Source organism: Manis javanica, chromosome 8 (genome assembly GCF_040802235.1).
Source record: "Manis javanica isolate MJ-LG chromosome 8, MJ_LKY, whole genome shotgun sequence".
In the NCBI taxonomy this organism is placed as follows: Eukaryota; Metazoa; Chordata; class Mammalia; order Pholidota; family Manidae; genus Manis; species Manis javanica.
The window spans coordinates 61296913-61320870 of record NC_133163.1 but is presented as its reverse complement, the minus strand read 5'-3'; the positions used below and the strand labels follow the sequence as shown (position 1 = coordinate 61320870).

At 36.7% G+C, this 23958-nt stretch overlaps 1 protein-coding gene across 3 annotated transcripts in view; it reads right to left on the bottom strand.

The window, feature by feature from the left end:
• SLC25A21 (solute carrier family 25 member 21) overlaps nucleotides 1-23440 on the bottom strand; it is a 459850-nt gene extending 436410 nt beyond the window's left edge. Inside the window, exons 1-2 of one of the 3 annotated variants that reach the window (XM_073211337.1) lie at nucleotides 23306-23440; nucleotides 8424-8523 (exon numbers count right to left, since the gene is read on the bottom strand). Coding sequence is in view for 2 of the 3 variants with exons in the window: in XM_073211336.1 (XP_073067437.1) it covers nucleotides 23306-23375 (70 nt within the window). In the remaining variant the exon portion in view is untranslated. The remainder of the gene's footprint in view (nucleotides 1-8423; nucleotides 8524-23305) is intronic. The other 2 variants (XM_073211336.1, XM_037025530.2) reach the window with 2 other exon arrangements.
• Nucleotides 23441-23958: the final 518 nt, after the last annotated feature.

Sequence of the window (23958 nt, the reverse complement as noted above, 5' to 3'; positions counted from 1 at the left end):
CTGGCACTGAGAACTTTCCCAGTGTAGTATACTGTCTTTAGATTGGATTTCATGTTCCAAACTTAAAAACCGAAATTCCAGAAAAAAATGTGTACACAGGGAATTGTCAGATTAATTGCCTTGAAATACTGATTCACAGTCAAGTTTAGTAGTCTGTTTCTTCCATAATCCATGCCTTTTTGTCCCTTGGCAAATTTACTCAACATCATTTTTATTGGATCTCCTCCATCCCACTTGCAAGTCTTCTCTAAGTTTAAATTCTATGGCACCCTCTTCATTGATTCAAAAAATAGACTTAACTCTTTCTGAACATGATTTAATATTTAGTTTCATAAGCAAAATAGTAGAGTTCTGTGATTTTGAGTGAAGGCTCTCAAGCCAGACTATCTGGGTTTGAATTCCAGTGATGGCACTTATATATGAGCAAACCTTACATAAGTTCTTTCTTCCTTATTTGTAAAATGAAGTTGTTGACAGGTCCCACCAAACCTGGTTCTTTTCTAATATTAGAACAGTACCTGGCACATAGTAAGTGCTCAATAAATGTTAGGCATTATGATAATAACTATTATTTTTATCATTTATATAGTTGTGATAGCTCAGTGACTGGTCAATCTTGAATATCTATATAATGTTACGTCTTAGCTTAAAAATTCCTTGGTTGTTCAGGGGGATAGAATGATGTACATCTAATCAAAGGTTTTGGATGATACCTGGTATAGAACTAAATTCTATAAGTGACTTAGAAACAGATATTCAGTAACCTAGGGAGACAGTCTAATCTCCTGACTATACTCTAGTGGTTGTCTTATTGTATGTTATGTTCTCCACGATCTTTAAGATGACTCATCCTCAACTATTAATTATAATGATCTTATCAAATTATGAATTTATCCCACCTTAGAAGTTCATCAGAAAATAAACAGTGGAAAAGCATGAATTGGAATAGCCTTTCATGCCTATGTATATTATGCAGGAAGAAACAGAAAGTGTACATTTATCTGGAATTTAACTACATGATCCAGGAAGCAAATTTTTGCCTCTCCTGCTACTAACTAAAGATGGATATATTCCTATATTCCTATATACCTATGTAGACATTGTTACAAACAAGTTTATTTAAAAATATTTTGATAATCACATTCCTATTTATCCAAATAAGTTGAAAACATATCCAAACAAAAATATGCACATAAATATTATTAGCAGCTTTACTCATAGTTGTCAAAACTTGAAAGTAACCAACATATCCTTCAATAGGTAAATTGATAAATGAATTATGCTATATCCCATACAGTGGAATGCTATGCAGCTATAAAAGACAAGGGAACTGTTCTTCATGTAATTGTAGATTAATGATAACAAAATAAAAAAAATTTTTTAAATTTAAAAATTAAAAAAAAAAAAGACAAGGGAACCTTAAATGCATATCACTTAGTGAAAGAAGCCAGTTTGAATAAACTATATACTGTATGATTCCAACTTATGACATCCTGGAAAAGGAAAAATTAGAGACAATAAAAAGGTCATGATTATCAGGGGTTGTAGAAGTGGGGGAGGGGAACGATGAATAGGTAGAACATAGGGATTTTTAGGGCACTGAAACTATTCTGTATCATTCTGTTCTGTAATGATGGATACATGATATTATGCATTTGGAAAATCAGAATGGCACTGATTTTTAAATACTAGTATTAAAATGTTATATTTATATTTAAATATTTATTATTATTTATTCATTTGTGTCAATCACATTTCTTTACAAAATTTAATTTTGCCCATATGAAAAAATCCCAACTTTAGTTCCCGATTAGAAGCATAGGCATCAGCTGATTTTTAAAAAAATTTTCTTATTGTTTATGTCAAGCATGTGAATATATTAGGCTAAAATATAAGTAAATAAGAAAACCTCTTTTAGTGGCTCTCAAATCATCCTCATTTGTGCCAGCTGATTTTTATACTGTCACATTATATGTTTACATTATATCTTACAAAACAGTCTTCAACTGAATTTTTTTGGTAAACTACATTGCAATCTTTTATCGATGTTCCTTGGTTCAGTGTGCCAGCTGACTGATTTTATAATAATTATATTATTATATTGTAGGATCAGGAATAAACCCAAACAGAATGGAGGATGTGTGTCTAGGAAGTGGCAATTATCTCTGCTATTCTCAAAAGTAAAGGATACATCATTAAAGGAGCCATAAGGCATCAACCCTTCCTTAAAACTTATATTCTATTACCATTTAGCATGTCTGTATGTCAATGAATTAGTTATATGGGTATCCACTAAGTACTTACACTTAGTAGAATATGTAGAAAACAAAGTATGCTAAAGTTGGATCATGCATTAAAGATTCATTCATCAATGTCAATAAAATTATGTTGCTTGCATTTCTATATTCTTTTGCCCCAAAACTTATTTCTTAAAATATTTTGTACATATTCCACTTGCTTCTCTCTTGAGTAGATCATCAACCACTGGGGGAGTTAATGGTCACTCTGTTATAGAGACAACAGAACCAGGTGTAATATCCCACCCCCAAAAAGGCATTTATTCCCCAGGTGATTTTTTAAAAACTACTGAAGAAACATGAGACAAGGAGACTTGTATCAGAAAACTGATACAAGGAGACAGACAATAGAAGAGATAAAGAAAAAGAAACAATAATTCTAGAAGTTTTAACTCATGAACTATGTTAGGTAAATTATGTACTTTGGCATTCAAAGGAGTCATATTCAAAATTCATAACATAAAACTTTTAAGTTATACTTATTTTTGTATAAACTAATTTCCAGAATAAATAATTCTTAATAACTGTTTAAACTGAGAGAGAATGTAAAGGTTTTCATTACAGACCATGATTTTAAAATTATAATTTCCATAGCACTGCAGTTTCCAGTATAACATTCTAGCTGCTGATGAAAAGGAAAATATGCTAATACCTATACAGCTCTGCCTACCATGCCTATATCACATATACATTTGCTGTCTTTGGACAGCTCTTATCTTTTATCTCTTTCACTCTTCTCAATTACCTATATATTTCTAATAGCTCTATCTGCTAATCTTCTTTTCATTAAAATGTGAAATACTTTTTATTAACTCCTTTAAAAACCTTCCCAATATACTAACTATATATTAATGTTGATTTTCCTAAGGTAAAATTAGTTTTTGAAAAAAGAAATACTATTTTAAATGTTTACATTATACCGTACAAAATAAGTCTTCAACTGATTTTTTTTGGTAAACTACATTGCAGTCTTTTACCAATGTTCCTTGGTTTGGTATAAATGATATGGTAAATTTGCATTCTAATTCATAGAACTTTTCAAATCTGTTTCCCATTTAGCCAGCCAGCCAAAAACAATATTTTCATTTGTAAACAGCTGTTTCATAATCAGCTCTTTTGTACTATGTGGAATTCCACAAAAGATAGAAAATTTTCTTTAAAATACAGGAATTGCATTAATTCACTGCAAATCATTGATCAGTTTTTGTATACTACCACACAGTTTAACTTATAAGGAAAGATTTTAAGGAAAATTTAATCTTGTGTCCAAATATAACATTACTTTAAACATGAGGTCATCTAAACATCTGTCTTCAATATATCACTGGGGATTTAAATCAAAAAGTCTGCTAAACATGTACAATCATTTTGAAAATAAATAACAGGACAAATTTTGTCTTGATTATGATTATCATGCATTTTAAAAGGAAACATTTATTCTAATAAGAAAAGTCTGAACTAATTTAAACTTATTGACATTAAGTTAAAATAGTTTCATACAAGAGTAAGAGATATATTTCATTTATTTTCTGCTTAATAATACTTGTTTTTTAACTTTTCAACATTGAACCCTATTCCTTTACCTCTCCTTGTATTTTTAATTACAAAATATTCAAGGATAATTTTCAAGACATAAAATATTTCCACTCAGTAACTGAAGAATTAATATCCTTTCTGAATTTTCCTTTCTTTAGTGCAAATATGAAGCCTCAACAAGAACTAAAATAGTTCTCTCCATTTAACTGACTCGTGCTTCATGCTTTAAAATAAAATGAATATAGCTAATTGCAAAAGACAGTTAAGGTAATACCTTTACTCTAAGCCTTTATAATCAGCAAAAAACTGATGTATTTTAAAGGCAGTTCCATTAAACTCTACACCTTACTGTAGAATTTAATTTGTGTCTAGTAAGTACGAGTATTTTCACTCAGCAACAGGAGTACTTTAAAAGCCAACTAAATACTTGAAAGAATTAGCATTAAAAATAAACCAAAATGCTTAATCTTCAGAACAGTTTCTGACAAAAGTAAAATGAACATTAGCAGTTGAAAAGCTGGAGAATAACAAATGAAAGCATCAGTGAATAATACATACTTAGAAAAACACAATACCACTCCTAACATGACATAAATCACCAGAAAATTCAGCTGCAAAGGATATATTAGTGTCCAGGCTGGTCTTACATCTAGAAGGCTGTCACAAAATAGAGAAGGTGGTAGTTTTGGGTTTCTGAACTACCTCAATTCTTTTCGTCTTCCTGCCTATGTCTCAGAAGAGTTGACAACTTTGACCATGGCAATTTTAGGTCACACACTCTGCCTTGGTAGATCTGTGGTATGGCCCTGCATCAGGATCTTTCAAAGTTACTGAGATGCAGTGAGGGCTGAAAACCACAATTTTCAAAGTTCACAGTCTTATAGGGGAGATGACTGTTAGCAGAAACAAACCATTAATTTTGGGGGTGCTTACTTGTACCAAGCAGCAGGCTAAGCACTTTATGTGTGTTGTCTCATTTAACTCACAACCTTATGGGGAAACATTGTTACTAATTACCACTTATGAATAAGGACATGAAGATTAGAAAGCCTGAGAAACCCTCCTGAGGTCCCACTGCTAGTAACTGGCTAAGAGAGAACTCAAAGACAGCTCTGTCCACCTCCAGGGTGGGGACTGTTCACCTCTGAGTACCATTAGGATAAAAACTGCCATAAACCAGATTTTTTAAAGGGGCAAGTCAGAGTGCTAGTAAAGAGAAGAAACGACAGAAAAATTACCTTCAGGGATGTAAAAATGCTAAACAAGCAAGATATTGGAAATGTCTATTTTTCTCCTTAGCCTGATTGTCAGAATAAATTATACCCTTTCTCAAAATAGTAGTATTTGCGGCAGAGAACACTCCCAGGCAGTGTCCTGGTCTAGCTGCACACCTAGTTGTCATGGACACAGGAAGGAACATGAAATCATTATTTGACAATTATTGCTGAGTTGCTAGTCAGCATATGATTCTGTGTGTAAACAGCATCTCTGCATTCCCTATGGATCAGGGGAGCTATCCCTCCTGCTAGTGACAGGATAACCACAAACAAAACAGTCCTTCTCAGGGGTAAGCCATCTTTATCTGTCAGTATTAGTTTAGCCAGTTGAGAAACAGAGCTGCAGGCAGCTGAAAAAACAGTTTGGCTGTTTTAAGTTTACAGGTGGCCTTATAATGGAAAGTTTTACACACTGAACTTCCTTTTTCAAGTTAGAAAAGTTTGGACAAAAAGGGACAAAATTTGGCCATATTTTAATGTAATGCTTCTAACCTGCTCATGAAAGCAAGATGTCAAATTTTCATGAAGCTTGGTGAATGTACCACCCGGCCTCTGGCAAACAGACTCAGTTAACCATTAACCACCCTATTGGTGCTCCATGTCCCTCATGAGTAAAACAGATCAGCCATTAAGTACCTGTTATCACAGGGCCTGGTATATACAAGACACTTAAAAAATGTTTTGGGAATGAATTTATGGACACTGGGGAAAACTAGTTCAAAAAATATTTTTGAAAAGAAGATTGAATACACAGTTAACATAATAGTAATGTCAGCATGTAAGTAACAGAACAGCTGCTAGTACCCAGATGAGGAAGCATTTTGATATATTTGAGGTATATGTTTATTGCTTGTGTGTGTGTGTGTGTGTGTGTGTGTGTGTGTGTGTGTGTGTGTGTGTGTGTGTCATTTGGGAGAAACAATGTTGAAAAGAGAAGCCCTTTGACTGATAATTCCATAACAATCAGCAGCGAGGGTCAGATAGTTGGAGTTGTATGAAAAATAGCTGTTGTGTTTTCTTCAACTTTGTGTCTATGAAGAAGACAGGGCCTGTTTTCTTTGTAGCAAAGCCTTTTTCCTGAGTGCCCTACCAGAACTTTAAAAGTTTTTGCGGGGAAAAGGCACAGTTTGGAGCCTATTCTGTGTTAGGAAGCATGACTGACTAAATGCATCAATTGAATTATGGGAATAAAAATTTCCTAGAATAAAATGGGCATTTTTAAAAGTCATATTAGGAAGCTATTGACAAGAGCCAGAGAAGCACAGGTACCCTGGGAAGCACCTGACAGAGTGCTGAACCTTGGAGTTCAGCACCCAGTGAAAAAATACAGAAACTAATGGAAAAGGAAACAGTTAACTACAAACTCGACTAATAATTTCACCTTCAAATCCTGGGAAAAGGACTGACAGACCCTAATTAATCTATAAATTGGTATTATCAGTCAGGGGTCTCTTTATCACTGGGAGAATATGGAAATATCTACATTAAAGACCAGGTCTTTATTATTTGTCTTGATTAATAACAGTTGATAAAATTTGCTCCAATGATATCATGCAATTGTAAAATTTGCAGTCACTATTAATAATAAATACAACAGGATGTAAGGATACAACTTAAAAAATATACATGCCCTGCTTTTTTAAAGAAAACTATGTCCTGGAGGAAAGAAGTGACCCAAGTTATATGATAGGGTGACAACTGGGATATGAACTGAGCATCACTCCTATATGCTCACTATGAAATATTCAAAAGGATATTTCCAGAAGCAACTTAATGACTCCATTTGAGGAATAAAAAGACCACTTCATCTGGTGGAAAATGGGATTTTGTTAATGATATCCAGGTTTGAGAGCAAAACAAAACTCTACCACCCCAAATCAGAGTTAAGCAAAAATAAGATTAGGTTTCTAGAAGGTAAACAGAAAAATAGTCTATATTATAAATTCTAGAATAGAATTATAGTTATCATATACTCATATAATGTGTCACTCATCTGTGAAGAATTTTTTAAATGTTTGGAATGTGTGCTGAAATACATGCACATTTTCCCTCTCCACTAATAACAACACACTGAGTTCTTACTAAGGACCAGGCACAACTATAAGCACTTTACATGTATCAACCCATCTGATCTTCCCAGCAAACTTATGAAGTACATTGCACTGTATCCTTATTTTATGGATGAAGTACAGAAATGTTAAACTGCCTGCCTACGGTAACACATCTAGTGGGTATCGGAGTGGGATCTAATGCCAGGCGATAAAGCATCAGAATCCCCAGAGGACACCACCTCCCGGCATTACCTCTATTCTCGTTATAAAGTAAAGTTCACTATTAAAACATGGATGCCTCTTGATAGGGTGCCCTATTTTCTTCTTTGTTGATCTCAGTTGTACCTACTTCATTTAGCTTAGTTCCCATAGTGTACTCAAAAGTTTGCCACCTATGTGACAAAGTGGGTTAGTGTCTGGCAAACTGCAACTTCAAAACAGAGATCCAAGCACAAAAAAGAGGCAGATCAATGTTTGTTTGTTTGTTTTCCAGGACAGATACAGGTACAGGTACACAGACACACACATACAGGAATGTGTGAAGTAACATTTTGAGGATACCAGAGTAGGAATTTAGAGAGAAAAATTAAGATTAGCTTGCTATTACCCCACTAAAGAAGCCTCCTATCATGTGACTGTACGCTTTCCTCTGTGACTTGGCTGCTTCTGAGGGAGTGCAGTATAATAGAAAGATTGACTGGAAAAAAATACATCTAACATAGCGGGCTTTGAGCTGGAAAAAATAAGCCTACTTCTGAATAGTAAATATCTCAGCAATCAGATAATCTATACTTATTACAACCTTTCCTGAGAAGCCAGGTACAGTATTGGAAAGAAATGGGTCTACATCCATGCACAGTCAAACTCCAGGAAGACACAACACATATCCATGTGTGCAGAATCAACAGGACTAATAGTAACTAGGACTGAAGTCCCTCCTTCCTACTTTGAACAATTGGGGCAGGAAAACTAGGACCCTCTGGATTTCTTTTTTCTTTCTTTGCAGCTGCTAAGGAATAAAATGGACTAGTGCCTCTTAGTGCGTAGTTCCTGGGGTAGTGTCTGAATTCAGTGGCAGGTGAACAGCAATGATTCCCCTCACTAGCAGTGACATGCATGGGCATGGAAGGAATGCACCAACTCCTTCAGATCATTTAGGAAGCAATACATGCTCTAGTATCTTGATGAAATGTTTAGAATTTTTAAAATTAATTAACACTGAAAATTGAGAACCAAACTCAATTTGACATTCATGTAGTCACCTGTTCATTCAACAAATGTTTATTGAGTACCTATCTTGCGTCAGGTTCAACAGGGTACCCAGCAGACCAGGATGCTTATCTTCAGGGAGCTTATCACCTACTGATAGAAATAAGAGTGTGCTTTAATATCTGTCATTATTCCACATCTAGTTTATTTAACAATATTATGCATTCTTACATTTAAACAAACGTGTTATTCATGGGTCAATAAAATATATTTTTTATACTAAAAAAAAATGACTTCCCTCATGTTTATTCAAATGCAAGAACATATAAATTCATATAACTGTGCAAATCATAACAAAAGAAATGCAGACATCTCCAATGTAGAAATAGTTAATTTGCTAATTACAGCAAATTATCATACTAATGACCACTGCAACCCTCATTTTCTCCAACACTGATGCCTCATTTATTACAGTTCTTTGGCTGCTCACACTTCCCCTTTGGGCCTCCTCTGCTGACTCTTTAACATCCAGCCAGCCACCCATCCATCCATCCATCCATCCATCCATGGCACACATACGGGCTCGGCACAGTTGGAGTGAGAACCTCCAAAAACCATTTACCTCTGTCACCTAGGACTAGAGTTTCTCAGAGGATTGGAACAGACTTAAGTCTCATCTATTTTTTGAAACTACTTATATGAAAAAGCAAAGAATGCCAACTAACTGAGTCATTAAAATGTAGTTTTGTTTAAATGCCTACATTTCACCTATTAATGCTTTTAACACACATAATTGCAATGGCAAAAGCAATGAATAAGTTTATGTCTCACTTTTATTCAGAAGAAATGTCAAAAGCTTAAATTTATATGGTCCTCTGGGAATGTGGGGCCCCATTCAAATGGCCCTCCTGATTCGGCTGGCATCCTTTCCCCCTTAACTGCTGGCATATTCATATCTCATTGCCAAGGAGAAGCCACCCACTTTCTCCACAGACGGCATCTCAGTCTCATGCCCCACTGCTTACAGCTCTTGAACTCTCCACAGAAGCTAACCTCAGAAGGGTACAGGACCCTGTATTTGGGCTTAAGTGTTGTAAATATCGCAGGGTTCAGGGCTCCTATAGTGGTATTTCACACTTTTTACAGGTTTAAAACAAAAGATTTTTGTGGCTTTCCCATGAATTACCTAATATTGTTCTGTGGGAAGTGTACCTTGATTGCAAATGAGATTTTTGAAACATGACCTATACATTTAGGGGATCACATGAAACTATTTTTTTCTCACACATGGAAATAGCATTACTTTTTTTTTCTTATGTATTTGTCTTTTCCTATACATGGTATATCTGCGAATCATTTTTTTTAACTTGCCCACAAAAAAACTCCCATCCATTCCTAACTCATGTAAATAATGGAAAGTAATAGACTTCTTTTTTGAGTTAAAAATATTTCTGTGTATAGTTGCACACAAGCAACAGCTGTGCATCTTGTGTTGATCATATTTAAATATCCCATTATAGAAAGCAGATCATACTGCTTAGCATAGGACCATTTTCATTTAGGTACACCTTAAGTAAAAAAATAAGTTTTATTTTCAGTGCTGCTCTAAGAAACTATCATGCCAGAAATAACATTCCTTCCACTATCGGCAACATAAGGTACTATGAAAGAGTTCAAAGTATTTGGCTTCTAAACTAGAATGTATTTTCTTTACCTCTGCCACATTTATTTACGGCTGGTTAGGCAGAAGTATATATGCAAAATAGGTCTCAACAGAATTATACTGCTTTGTGGCAAATATAAATTTGAATAAAAATGTATTTATTGACTGGCTACTACATTCTACACACTATACTACACCTGGAGATACACAATAAATAAGAATTGATCTCCACCCAAAAGAGCCTCACTCTTTGCAAGAATTAAAAAATAAGAAATACGCCAGTGTAATTTTTTAACCACAAAAAATAAAGAAAACTAAAGTAATTGTGAAACATATCCATCTAGAGTGAAATATAATACTATATAGTATGTGAACCTACCAATGAAACATTATAAATATGGGTAACACTGGATAATGGCTATTTAAATATCCACTATTGAAAGGACAGATGATACATTTTTAAACTACAGAACATAAAAATTCAGCAAGTGTCTATCATTACCACTGCTTAAAAAAAAAAAGCAACATAAGTACCAATGTCTGTATTATTCTTCCTTTTTTTCTTTCCTTGCATCTATGTGAATCTTAATCCCCAGCATATGTGTGCTCAAAAGAATAGAAGGTATACGCCAGGGCAGATCTTCATGAAAACACAAAGGAAACAAAAAAAGTTTTATTTCTTGATGCTTGATCAGGACAACATGAGGCTATATTGCTCTGTAAAAGAAAGTTTCTGATATGCCTTACAATTCTGATATTTATCAAATTCAACTTAAAAATATAAATGTTTTCTTAGTGCAGCTAAACTGCTCAATTAAAAATTATCAGCCTTTAAGACTTATTATATTAAGTACTCCCAATATTCATATTATTTGTTATTTTCCTAAAATTTCATAGATGTATGCATTTCTCATTGAGAGAGAAATAAAATTTAATTAAGTAATCATTTAAGAAATTGTTTTAGAAGACATGGGAAACTTATACTGCCATCTTGTGGTTTAAAGTTTATTTACAGTGGCAAGGACTTTTAACTCCACAACACAGTAATGCATCAATCTATTAGCACCACGCTCTAACCAACTGAGCTAACTGGCCAGTGTAATAATGCATCAATCTAAAAGGAACATTTCCTGTTTGGAACTTAACATTTTAAAAAAATGTATTCTACTGCTGAATTTTATCAAATATTTAGTGAAGACCTAATACCCATCCTCCTTAAAGTTTTCCAAAAAGTAGAAGAGGAGGGAATACTCCCAAACTCATTCTACAAGGCCAGTGTCATTCTAATACCAAAACCAGGCAAAGACACCACAAAAAAAGAAAATTACTGATGAATATAGATGCAAAAATACTCAACAAAATATTAGCAAACCGAATTCAAAAATACATCAAAAGATCATGTAGTATTTATTCCAGGGATGCAAGGATGGTACAAGATTCGAAAATCCATCAACATCATCCACTACATCAACAAAAAGAAGGACGAAAACTACACGATCATTTCCATAGATACTGAAAAGCATTCGACAAAATTCAACACCCATTTACAATAAAAACTCTCAACAAAATGGGTATAGAGTACCTCAACATAATAAAGTACCTCAACATAATAAAGGCCATATATGACAAACCCACAACCACCATTATACTTAACAGTGAGAAGCTGAAAGTTTTTCCTTTAAGATCAGGAAGAAGACAAGGATGCCCACTCTCCCCACTATTATTCAACATAGTTCTGGAAGTCCTAGCCTTGGCAATCAGACAACACAAAGAAATAAAAGGAATCCAGATTGGCAAGGAAGAAGTTAAAATGTCCCTGTTTGCAGATGACATGATATTGTATGTAAAAATCCCTAAAGAATCCACTCCAAAACTACTAGAACTAATATCTGAATTCAACAAAGTTTCAGGATACAAAATTAGTACATAGAAATCTGTTGCATTCCTATACACTAATGATGAACTAGTGAAAGAGAAATTAGGAAAACAATTCCATTCACAGTTGCATCAAAAAGAATAAAATGCCTAGGAATAAACCTAACCAAGGAAGTGAAAGACCTACACTCTGAAAACTATAAGACACTCATGATAGAAATTAAAGAAGATACCAATAAATGGACACACATCCCATGCTCATGGACAGGAAGAATTGTCAAAATGGCCATCCTGCCTAAAGCAATCTACAAATTCAATGCAATCCCTATCAAAATATCAAGAGCATTCTTCTACGAACTAGAGAAAATACGTTCTAAAATTCATATGGAACCACAAAGACCCTGAATAGCCAAAGCAATCCTGAGAAGAAAGAATAAAGCAGGGGTATCTCACTTCCCAACTTCCATCTCTACTACAAAGCTACAGAAATCAAGACAATTTGGTACTGGCACAAGAACAGACCCATAGACCAATGGAACAGACTAGAGAGTCTAGGTATTGACCCAAGCATATATGCTCAATTAATATATGATAAAGGAGCCATGGACATACAATGGGGAAATAACAGCCTCTTCAACATCTGATGTTGGCAAAACTGGACAGCTACATGCAAGAGAATGAAACTGGATTATTGTCTAATCCCATATACAAAAATAAACTCAAAATGGATCAAAGACTTGAATGTAAATCATGAAACCATAAAACTCTTAGAAGACAACATAGGCAAAAATCTCCTGAATATAAACATGAGCAACTTTTTCCTGAATGCATCTCTTCGGGAAAGGGAAATAAAAGCAAAAATGAAAAAAATGGGACTACATCAAGCTAAAAAGCTTCTGTACAGCAAAGCACACCATCAGCAGAATAAAAAGGCATCCTCCAGTATGAGAATATATTTGTAAATGAGATATCTGATGAGGGGTTAACATCCAAAATATATAAAGAAATCACACGCCTCAACATCCAAAAACCAAATAACCCTATTAAAAAATGGGCAGAGGATATGAACAGACAATTCTCCAAAGAAGAAATTCAGATGGCCAATAGGCACATGAAAAGATGCTAATTATCAGGGAAATGCAAATTAAAACCACAATGAGATACCACCTCACACCAGTTAGGATGGCCAACATAGAATAGACAAACAACAACAAATGTTGGCGAGGATGTGGAGAAAGGGGAACCCTCCTACACTGCTGGTGGGAATGTAAATTGTTCAACCATTGTGGAAAACAGTATGGGGATTCCTCAAAAAAACTAAAAATAGAAATACCATTTGACCCAGGAATTCCACTCCTAGGAATTTACCCTAAGAATGCAGAAGACCAGTTTTAAAAAGACATATACATCTCTGTGTTTATCGCAGCACTATTTACAATAGCCAAGAACTGGAAGCAACCTAAGTGTCTGTCAGCAGATGAATGGATAAAGAAGATGTGGTACATATACACAATGGAATATTATTCAGCCATAAGAAAACAAATCCTACCATTTGCAACAACATGGATGGAGACAGAGGGTGTTATGCTCAGTGAAATAACCCAGGTGGAGAAAGGCAAGTATCAAATGATTTCACTCATTTGTGGAGTATAAGAACAAAGCAAAAACTGAAGGAACAAAACAGCAGCAGAATCACAGAACCCAAGAATGAACTAACAGTTAACAAAGGGAAAGGGACTGGGGAGGGTGGGTGGGAAGGTAGTGAGATGGGGAATAAGGAGCATTATGATTAGCACACATAACATGGTAGGGGGCACGGGGAAGGCGGCAGTACAGCACAGAAAAGACAAGTAGTGATTCTATAGCATCTTACTATGCTGATCAACAGTGACTGTAATGGGGTATGTGGGGGGGGGGACTTGATAATGGGGGCATCTAGTAACCACAATGTTGTTCATGTGATTGTATATTAATGATACCAAAATAAAAAAAGAAAAAGAAAAATGTATTCTTCATACATCTCCTTCACTTTCTTATGTTAAAGCCCACCAGATTAAAACAAGAAGTGGCATCTTTAGTGGTTGCTGCAAATAATTTTTTTAAAAACTATGTATTTGACACTCTCGACCCTGCTCACAGAAACTTAATTTACTCTCAGTTTAATGCATGCTCTAAATGTGAGAATTTAGAGAAACAAAATTATGGAATCTAGAAATTTCATTTTCAAAAGGTAATCTCCAAGACAATTAATATGACTTCAAGCAATTCATGCTAAGCTAATCAACAATTTTTGTTTGATCTAGGACTCTACTTTAGATTCAAAAGCAAGACCACCACAGAGAAAATAAATATTATAGCACTAGAAATCATTTCCTCCATCTGTCTATATTCATATACATAAACCTATTTTTCCTTACATAGCTAGGGATCATAGTTAAATGGAAAAACTAATTCCAAGTACAGTCCTCTATATTTTTCAAGTATATAATCCTCTATAATTATACAAGGCACCTGTTCCAAAGGTCTCACAATGGTGGAATCGAACTAGAAGTCAACACACTTCTACCTTTAACTGTCTGCAGAAAGCTTTTCCTTTTTTAAAAAAGCAAATCACCAAAACTATAGGAAGACAGCGCCATCTATAGGTCTATACAAATGCAGAACAGAGTTCGCAGATTCAGTGGTAACAACCCTCCATAATGTAAAACTTTTTGTCCACAATTCTATCTAGGTGTCCTCAATTCTATTGAAACATGTATTTAATTATTCTTCCTCCACAGTTGTATCTTCCCAATACAATAGTTCATCTTAGTTTTTACAGACATGCAACTAAATTCATCCTTGTGTCTAACCTAAAACTTGCAGATTTCTGAAATGAAAAGGCTCAAGACAAACCTTTTTTATGGAATTTAAATACCCCCCTTTATCACAAACAGGCTCATTCAGTCCGCTCTGGGATGTTCTCATGCAAGCGGCTTATTCTGCTGGGTTTTTTTTCCAGTTCTCTGAAGGGTTCAGATTCAGTTAACAATTATCTAAGGATTCAGGCTCAGCTCATTCCTAATATACTGATATTAGGGGCTGGCAGAAAAGAGGTTGCCCCACTGATGCTGACAGAGCCCTAAACACTCCAATATGGAGAGTTTCATATTTGTGCTATGGCTGGCATTTTAAAGATCTGGCAAAAACAGGAAATGGTTTGGTTACCCCAAGGGCAGAACCTGTTTGTTCATCAAAACTCAAGTTCCCAGACCTACAATATTTAACCCAAAAAGAAAGAACAGGCCTCATGAAGGCACTACTCTGGGGCTGCTATCCTGATTTCTCATTCTGCAACCAACGAGGCAGGGTGGGGTTGTGGGTAGGAGTACAAACTTAGAAAGCAAGAAGAACGGAGTTTGAGTCCATGCTCCTTAACTAGCTTTGAACAAGTTACTTAATTTCTCTGAGCTGTACTTCTTCATCCCCAAGACATTACAAGTCAATATCGATGGTGTAAGCAAAGTAAGGTGCTTTGCACATATTAATTATTCAATAAATGTTAGCACCTAAGATTTATCTTACCATTTCCTGTTTGACTTATCATAATTATTGCCTGGATAAATAGGTAGGAGCCACCTAACCCAAACACTCCGCGAAGTTCATTTGTAACTTCTTAAGATCACAAAAGAATGGGTGAGAAAAACTGAACTCAAATTAGGGCTGAGCGCAACACAACAAAGACAATATGGTATTTGACGGTCTAACACAAAATTTACCTGAACATTTTTGAAAATCATTAGAGTCCACATGACTCTTGATTCTATGTTATTTTTACTGTGTAAGTTAGAAATTTGAGTCTGTTGTGCATAGAGAAGTTGGAAACATAGACCAAAAGCAGAAAGCAGATGGGCTTGTTGAGGGAGATGAAAAGAGGGTGTGGAGCAGAGAACTGAAAACCCTGCAGAACATCAACTTTTGAGGAAATGGAAAGAGGAGGAACCAGCAAATGAGGCAAAGGGGTGACCGGAAATGAAGAAGGGGGTGAAAATCAACAGCAGAGACAAATTTAAAGAGAAAAATTAGTCAGAGATATGCGAAATTCCACACAGATTAGGTAAAATTAGGAATGAAAACCAGTGGCTAATAGTTTCATTAGAAAGGTAAAGACAGATATGCCAACCACAGTGCATTGAAAACTGAGTGAGGACGTTTTCACAAAGGCTGACAATAAAAGAAAGAAAACACAGTACCATAGCTTGAGATACACGATGTGAATTTGAGAAACACAATATGAAAAGGAAAATACAATCAAATGGCTATTGTGAGTTAAAATGCATCACCCAAAAAGATGTTCAAGTCCTCAGCCCTGGTCCCTGAGAATGTGACCTTACTTGGAAATAGGATCTTCCCAGATGTAATCAAGTTCAGATGAAGTCATCTGGATGGGAGTGGGCTCTAATCAAATGAGTGGTATCCTTATTAGAAGAGGAAAATTTGAACACATGCAAGAGACTGGGAGAAAAAGCCGTGCGATGATAGCCAAAGAGCACAAGGATTGTTGGCAATTGCTAGAAGCTAGGAGAGAAGCACAGAACAATTTCTTCCTCAGGGCCACCTGCCCACACTTTGATTTCAGACTTTAAGCCTCCAGAACTGTGAGACAATAGACTCCTGTTGTTTTAAGACATCCAGTTTGTGGTACATTGTTCAGATAACTCTAGCAAACCAATTCAAAGGCTATCTATAATAATCAAAAGATACACACCTAGTAGAATATTTATAATCTGTATAAATCATGATTACATCAAATTATGGAAATAACCAAGAAAAACAGAATAATTTAAAAGCGAAAGGAAAAAAAATGGTAAGAAAAATCAGTTAAAATCTAGAACAGTCATAGCAGTCCTTTAAGCTGGTTTTATTCACTGTCATCTTAAGATACCACCTACTTATATTGTGAAAATGTTTAAAAATGATTTATGCATCTCCTTTCAGTCTGGGATCCTGGAATGAAAAATGATGCATAAATTTTAAAATCTATAATGGACCTTCACTCAGAGGGTGGCAGAGATTTTAGCCCTGAGGGTAATTCTTTAAATTTATTTACTGAATGGTTACAATGAAAGAGAACATTGTTGAAAGAAAAGCATTGTTGCAAGTTTAGATTGTTCGATGACTAGAACCACAGAATACTTTTCTCTCTTCAGACTAGAACACTAAGAATAATAATCTGGCTTGGGCTTCTGATATTTATTTATTAATACAGTCAGCATACATTTAGGAGCACCGAGTACTATACCTAAAACACCAGGTTCTCAGTTCCCTGAGATGTTGGAGTCAACCAAGCTGGGAGGGCAAGGGAGGTGAGAAAGGACTGGTTTAGCAAGGTGTTCCCAAAATGCCATGTAAAGGTTGTTTTATGTTTTTATGTCAATTGAGTCATGTAGTCACATACTAGAACTTTTAAAATGTCTTGCAGTGGAGGATAGTAAAATAAATCATTTGATGTGTGGTATACAATTCATATTTGTTCTTAAATTCATATTTTTGAGAACTAGATTTAAGAAACAAGACTATATTTTAATTAAAACACATCCCTTAAAGGTATTTTATAATTAATTTGAGTAGGAGAGTTGCTTCCTCCTATGTAGCTGAAATAAGAGGAATTTTTCCTCCCTAATTACCCAGAAAATGGGTTCCAGCCTCCCTTTGATGTGTTGTTATAAAGCCTCACCTGTTTCACTACAACCTGCTATTTATTATCAAACAATTGCAGTTTCCCAAATCCTGAATTTCTGAAGGTGCCATTTATCCAAATCACATATGTGTCCCCTTTGCACCCATTCTGAAAAGAATTTTCCTTGATCAAAATTTGAACCTTGATTACCCCCTGGTGCATCAGCCCTTTTATTGCCTAGTTCAAATTAAAATCTAGAGGACTACGTGCATACATACTGCCTATTAAGGCATGTCTTTTAACTGTATTTTAACTACTGTGGGTTAGGATAAGAAAAGGTAGAAATAAGTTGAAAATGAAGATACATAAGATATGTAAGAGCAAGAATCTTAATGAAGATTTGAAACAAAATTTTAAATTATCCTATTACTACTATTTTAGTAACCTTTTCAGGTTGAAAGCCTTAGACTCTCTCCCTTTAGCATAATGCACATTTTATCTATACTCTCAATAGTTTATCTTCCAGAAGCTTATTCATGAATACTAGGTTTCTCTCCCTCAAAAAAAGTCCTTAATTTCACTTTCTAATTTGACCCCTTGAAGGTGATTAATGAGTTAAACTGCACAAAATACTTGAACTGTGTCTAGTGAAAAACTGGAAACATGTTCCCAGCATACTTTGACTAAATAATGTCACTGAAACATCTCCAGGTAGGGGCACAAAATAAAAACAGTGATTTAAGATGTAGTGGGGTATGGTATCTACAAGATACAGGGGACAACTAGGGTTGGGCTGGAGAGTGTGGAAATTTGGGGAAATAAGTCTGTGTCCTACCAGCATGGTAATTATGTAAATGATACATGGATGGGAAAGCTCTAGGAAGCATTCTGGGGGAACATGCAGACTACCAGGAATATAAGATTCTGGGAAGCAGGAGGAAGAGGGTTCTAGAAATGCCAATGTGGTTGGGAGTTGAGTGTGGACAGAACCTTGACATTCCCTCAGGAAGAAGCCTTCCAGGACCTGGCAAGAGCAGGGTCTCCCAGGCGTACAAGGGGACTTCATCAGAGACCCTGGAAGATTCTGAAAATCTGCAGGGGCCTAAAAGGCTCAGGGATCTGGGGAATAAGCCATATGAAATAAGAACCCCATGAACTTTGGAAACACATGGAAGAGCCCAAACTGGTCATTAGGGGGAATGGGAGGGTCTGAGGTGAAGCCATGCTCCTGGCTTCAAGGAAGGAATGTGCATAAGAAGGAAACCTTCTGGACCCCTGCTGGTGAGCAGACAGTGCACTGGTGTGGGACCTGGTGGATGATGAGGCCCAGGGACCTCAGGAGCTCTAGCAAGTTTAGGGGAATCCTGTCAGTGTTGCTGTCAGGGTTTGCTGCCAACCTATTTGGTTCCTTCATAAGGAATAGAAAGAAGTGTCCCGTCTTCCCCAGATGGATGCATCTCTGCTCTAGATTATGAATTGGAACATGAGCTTGATTTCAGTTCCTGCTTGCTCCAGTGGCCAGAGAGCATTTTCGGTCCACAATCTAACGATTGTATTTGTAGAAAAAAGACTTCTTTTAAGAGGTGTAAACTATAACAGATACAGAGATAATAAGGGACAGTACACTTGATTTGATCTCTCCAACTTCTAAAAATGTCTGTCAATGGGAATAATATTCTCCTAGAAAATCGATTTCCTATAGAAATAGTTGCATGCTTGTGCAGCCACAGGCAAACTAATTTGGCCCTGTGTGCATCAGATTCTTCATCCTGGAGCTGTAGTGAGGATTAAAAGCATTGACAAATACAAAGCTTAGAACTTGGTCTGGCATTTAGTATTTGCTCAATAAATGTTAGTCATTTTTATTATTTGCACCAGTCACATGTTATGAGAATGTTAAAGCTGGATGGGACTGGGAAACATTTATGCAGAAAATAGTTTTGAATCTAGGCCTTAGAAAATATTTAGGATTTCAATAGGTAGAGAAAATAAGAGGCAAACATTTCAGGCATTGAAAATAAAGGTGCAAAGGTACAGGCAACACTCAAGTATGGTAAGTAGACCCATTTAGCAAAAATTGAATGTGCAGAATGGAAAATAAGCTTAAAAGCTAAATTGAGGACACATACAGTATTTATTCTTCTCTCCCTGGTCAGCAATGAAAAGCAAAAAATACGTATCCTGTAACTCTCTGTTACCTGGCTTTCACTCTACGGAATCTTTTCTCAAAGGTTCTTCTAAGGCAGTGCTTCTAAAACTTTAAAGTGCAAACCTATAACTTGGGGACCTTCCTAAAATGCATATTCTGACATGGTATCTGGAGTGAGGCCCGAGAGGCTACATTTTTAGCAAACTTCTAAGTGCCACCATGCTACCACACTTTAAAGACCAAGGGTCTAACCCAAATGGCCTCTTCTCATTCTCATCCTTGCCTCCTCTGCAGTGTTAGGCTTTGCTGATCTTCCTGAGACTCTCATCGCGGACTTCTATTCCCTTACCTGAATCTTATGCTATTACCTAAAGCTTGCAAACAACAAGCCTGCTCTGTTAACACTTCAGGACATATTGACTTGTCTTGAGCACAGCTTTCATCATATAAAACAAAGTTGCCACTGGTAACAATATCTATATATAATAGCTATAGCTACAAACTGAAGGCTTGTCTTTAGATGTGTATTTTAAGTAATTGTCAGTGTATCAGTTTCTTTGGTCTTTTAAAGACAAATATTAATTTGGTCTTTTAAAGGCAATCTTTTAATAAAAGACAGGCGTATGTTGTTATAAAGACATCTGTTGCCTATCTCATGATGTGTCTAGTTTCTCTGGAAAACAACCTCCCCTGAGATTCCCACCTCTACCCACTCCACCATCCATCCACATGGGCATCAGCTACAACTGATTGATGCAGAGGTGGGCCCCTGACAAATACTGGGTTGTTTTGAGTCTCTCCCCAGGACTTTACCTTAGAAGTGAAAAGAAAAAAAAAAAAAAGCAAGCCAATCTCTCACTCTCTCTATAAGAAATAAAGAGCATGATGTAAACTCAGGAGCTACTGGGGACATTATATGCCATGTGGACTGAAAAGCAGGAAACAGCAATCAACTGTAAGAAAGAAGACACCAGGAGAGCACAGGGAAATAGCTCCACAGTGTGGCACCGGGACAACCTTGCACATCTCTACATAGGCCATATAAGCAAGGCCTGACCATAGTCTGACCTGAGTCTTAGCAGAATGCCCTGTGCTTTCTTTTAGACCAAGGGAAAATAAGCAGCCTGGTGGAGCTGGAAGCTGTTTCTCCCATTATCTTGGGAAAGACTAATGCAAAGCCATTTCTGATTCCTCTCCCTTTCAGTTGAGCACAAGACTTTCCACCTCACTTCCATTTAGGGTAAAGCTACAGATGTCAGCGTAAGTCTACAAAACTGCTTGGCTGTGGTTCTGAGGTGGCTCCTGAAGAGCAGTGACCCAACACTTATATCATCTGTCATCTGGCCTCTTCAGTTCAGTGTGCTCTGCAGAACAACGGACCCAGGGAATTGACACCAAAATGACTGGGTTTTGCTGTCTGTGTAAGGAATTAACTGTCTGATTCCAATTGGGCATGTTTACTCCTTGCCAGGGAAATCTGTAGAATGCTAGCAAGACATCCTAACAGCAGTTGTTGTATCATCTGTGAACCTATTATTAACCACCACCCTGCTGCCTTGGGAATGCTTAACCATTTGGCAAAGAGAAGAAGGGTAAGAGATGTCAAGAGTTCACTTCCTGACTTCTCCTCAGTGCTCCAGCTCCTGAGTCCAGTTCGTTCCAGGAATACAGCCCAGACCTTGAATTCCATGAGATGCCAAACTCCCCAGCTTCTTTTTTTTTTCTCCTTAAGAGCCAGAATGTATTTTTAATGTTTATCATCAAAAGATCATAAAATACATACACACTGATATTGCATTTGATGACAGTACCAGTATTAGAACTCCAATGCTAAAGATTCAAATGTATTTTCTGTATTTATTAAAAATCTACTTCTCTCGTATATTGATTTTTTTGGCCCTTGACCTAGTATATGGAATATGATTAGCCTGCATCTATTCAAGTCCACTAAGTATAGTGAAATTGTTATTGGCCAAGTGAAAGAACACATGACTCTTTCACTATGATGAAATTATAAATTACTATGATCATTTATCAATAATTGCATAGTACTAAATATATGAATCAACTATGCTATGTTTCTTATTAAGGTACTCTTTCATTTCAGTTACACTTACAAGAACATGATGGAATCACATATTGTATTTGTGCCAAATATTTATCAGCCAACAAAAGAGTGTAAGTAGGATTAGAGTTTTCCTCCTTTTAGCATCTCTTGAGTTTAGCAGTGTCTACTATGTAGTATGATCATCTAAGCCAATATACAGATACTTATGAATCATTCATCATAGTTTAGCCTCACTTCCCTACTGCTGAATTTTCTTTAATCAGAGTCATAGACTGAATCAAGCAAGTCACAGACAGCTGGCAGAATCTTGTACATTGTGGAATTTGACCAAAATAATGAATATATTGGTGCAAATTAATTATTACTCCTGGGAAACAACTAAAAAAGTAGATAGTGGTGGCACTGATATCGTAATAATGGATGGACAAAAAACGATTACAAATAAGAAATGAATGCCTCAATTGCTATGTTAATGAAACAGCATCTTTAGAAAAATGCACAGATTATAAGTGATACATAATGTGCTGTGGCTGCTTCTGGTACCCAAGATGCATGTAGTTCCAGACATAATGATAAATAGTCATAATCTGTAGCTGTCCTATATAAAAAGCCCAAATCTGTTTGAAAATAAAATAAATTTTACTAGCCCTAGTTAAACATTAGACATCTAGTCATGTCTTAATACAACTGAAGTTACCATATAATTTATTAAGAGGAGATCTACATTAATCATGTTTTATGGTGATGAGTGAATTCTAATTATTTTATATACTTATAGTAAAAACATGTCAAATATGTAAGATTAAATTTTCAATCAACTCAATTTATATTTTAAAATATCTTTAAAATACATTCACTTATAATCTCATGGGTTAGTAACTTGCTCTATCCACACTTGGTAATTATTTCCACAATCAGTTTATATTTTTTCTAAATGTTTTTTCCTCACAGCATAACTGTCCATAAATTAATGTGAGCCCATTATATCAAAGGTATTTATATGTGTTAACATATGCATTTAATTTTAATCTGCCCATTTGGGGCAGGAATGGCCTCAGGCAAGCACAACGTGCATAAAACGACCTGTGGAGTCCTGAGATAACATACTTTAACGAGGAAGATAGAAGAGTTATGTAAGACCCGAGTCAACTGAGAAGAAAGAGGCTACAATTGATAGCAAAACCAAGTCTGGTAGAAACTAGATCATTTCGAGTAAAACAGCCAGCTAGGCAAAAAGATCTCAAAGTTTCAGGCCTTGGGGCTGTTTGCTTTTCAGGGTAGGAACTGAAAAGGCAGGGAACCAGAGAGCGGCCGGCATGCGCGCCCCGGCCACTTGACCTGGAACACCCAGCACCGGCCGCCGGCTCCCGGCCTCTTTTGCTCTCGCGCTCCGCGAGCTCAGGCTCAGCGCTAAGAGTTTAGAGGAAGAGAAAATTTCCGCTGGGAGACCTATCTGAGTTACGTTTTCTGGACAAGTGAAGGGAAAAGTGAGTAGCCCCCGGCGGGGCGGAGCGGACTTACCAGCGGAACCCCCGGCCACGATCTGCCTTGAAGCCTCGTTCACGAAGCCGACGGTGGGCTTGGCAGACATCTTCGTAAACCTGAGGACTGCAGCTGGGCCAGGATGAACGGGCGAGCTCGTCTCCCTGCAGAGCCTCTCCGGATTGAGAGCGCGCTCGGGCTGCTTGCTTCTTGGGCTGAGTAGCAGCTCACTGAGGAGGCAATCCGGCGACTGCTCGGAGGCGGCGGTTCGGGGCTCCGACTCACTGCCGCTCTCTTTGAGGCGCTCGTCTCACTGCCGCTTTGCTCTCTGGGCCCCAGGAGAGACCCTGGAAGAGAAAAGACTCGCGGATGGGGTTGGGCTGGCGGACCGCGGCGAGTCGGGTTTGGTCTCCTAGATTGGCGCCCGCGCGCTTCCCTATCAAGAGCCTCCTGCCGAATTTGTCAAACTGGGCGCGCTGCCTCTGATAAACCCAAGTAAAGAAGTGACCCTGGCCCAGATCTCCAGCGGCAGGACTGGGACGACCCTTGCCCTTCCTGGCAAGAGAGAGAGCACAGTGCAGTTCTCAAGAAGAGACAGGAGAATAAATTCCTCGCAGTTCTCGAGAAGGGACAGGTGAATAAATTCCTTGCAGTTGGAATAAACTCCATAAAATAAATTGCGGGCTGGAGCA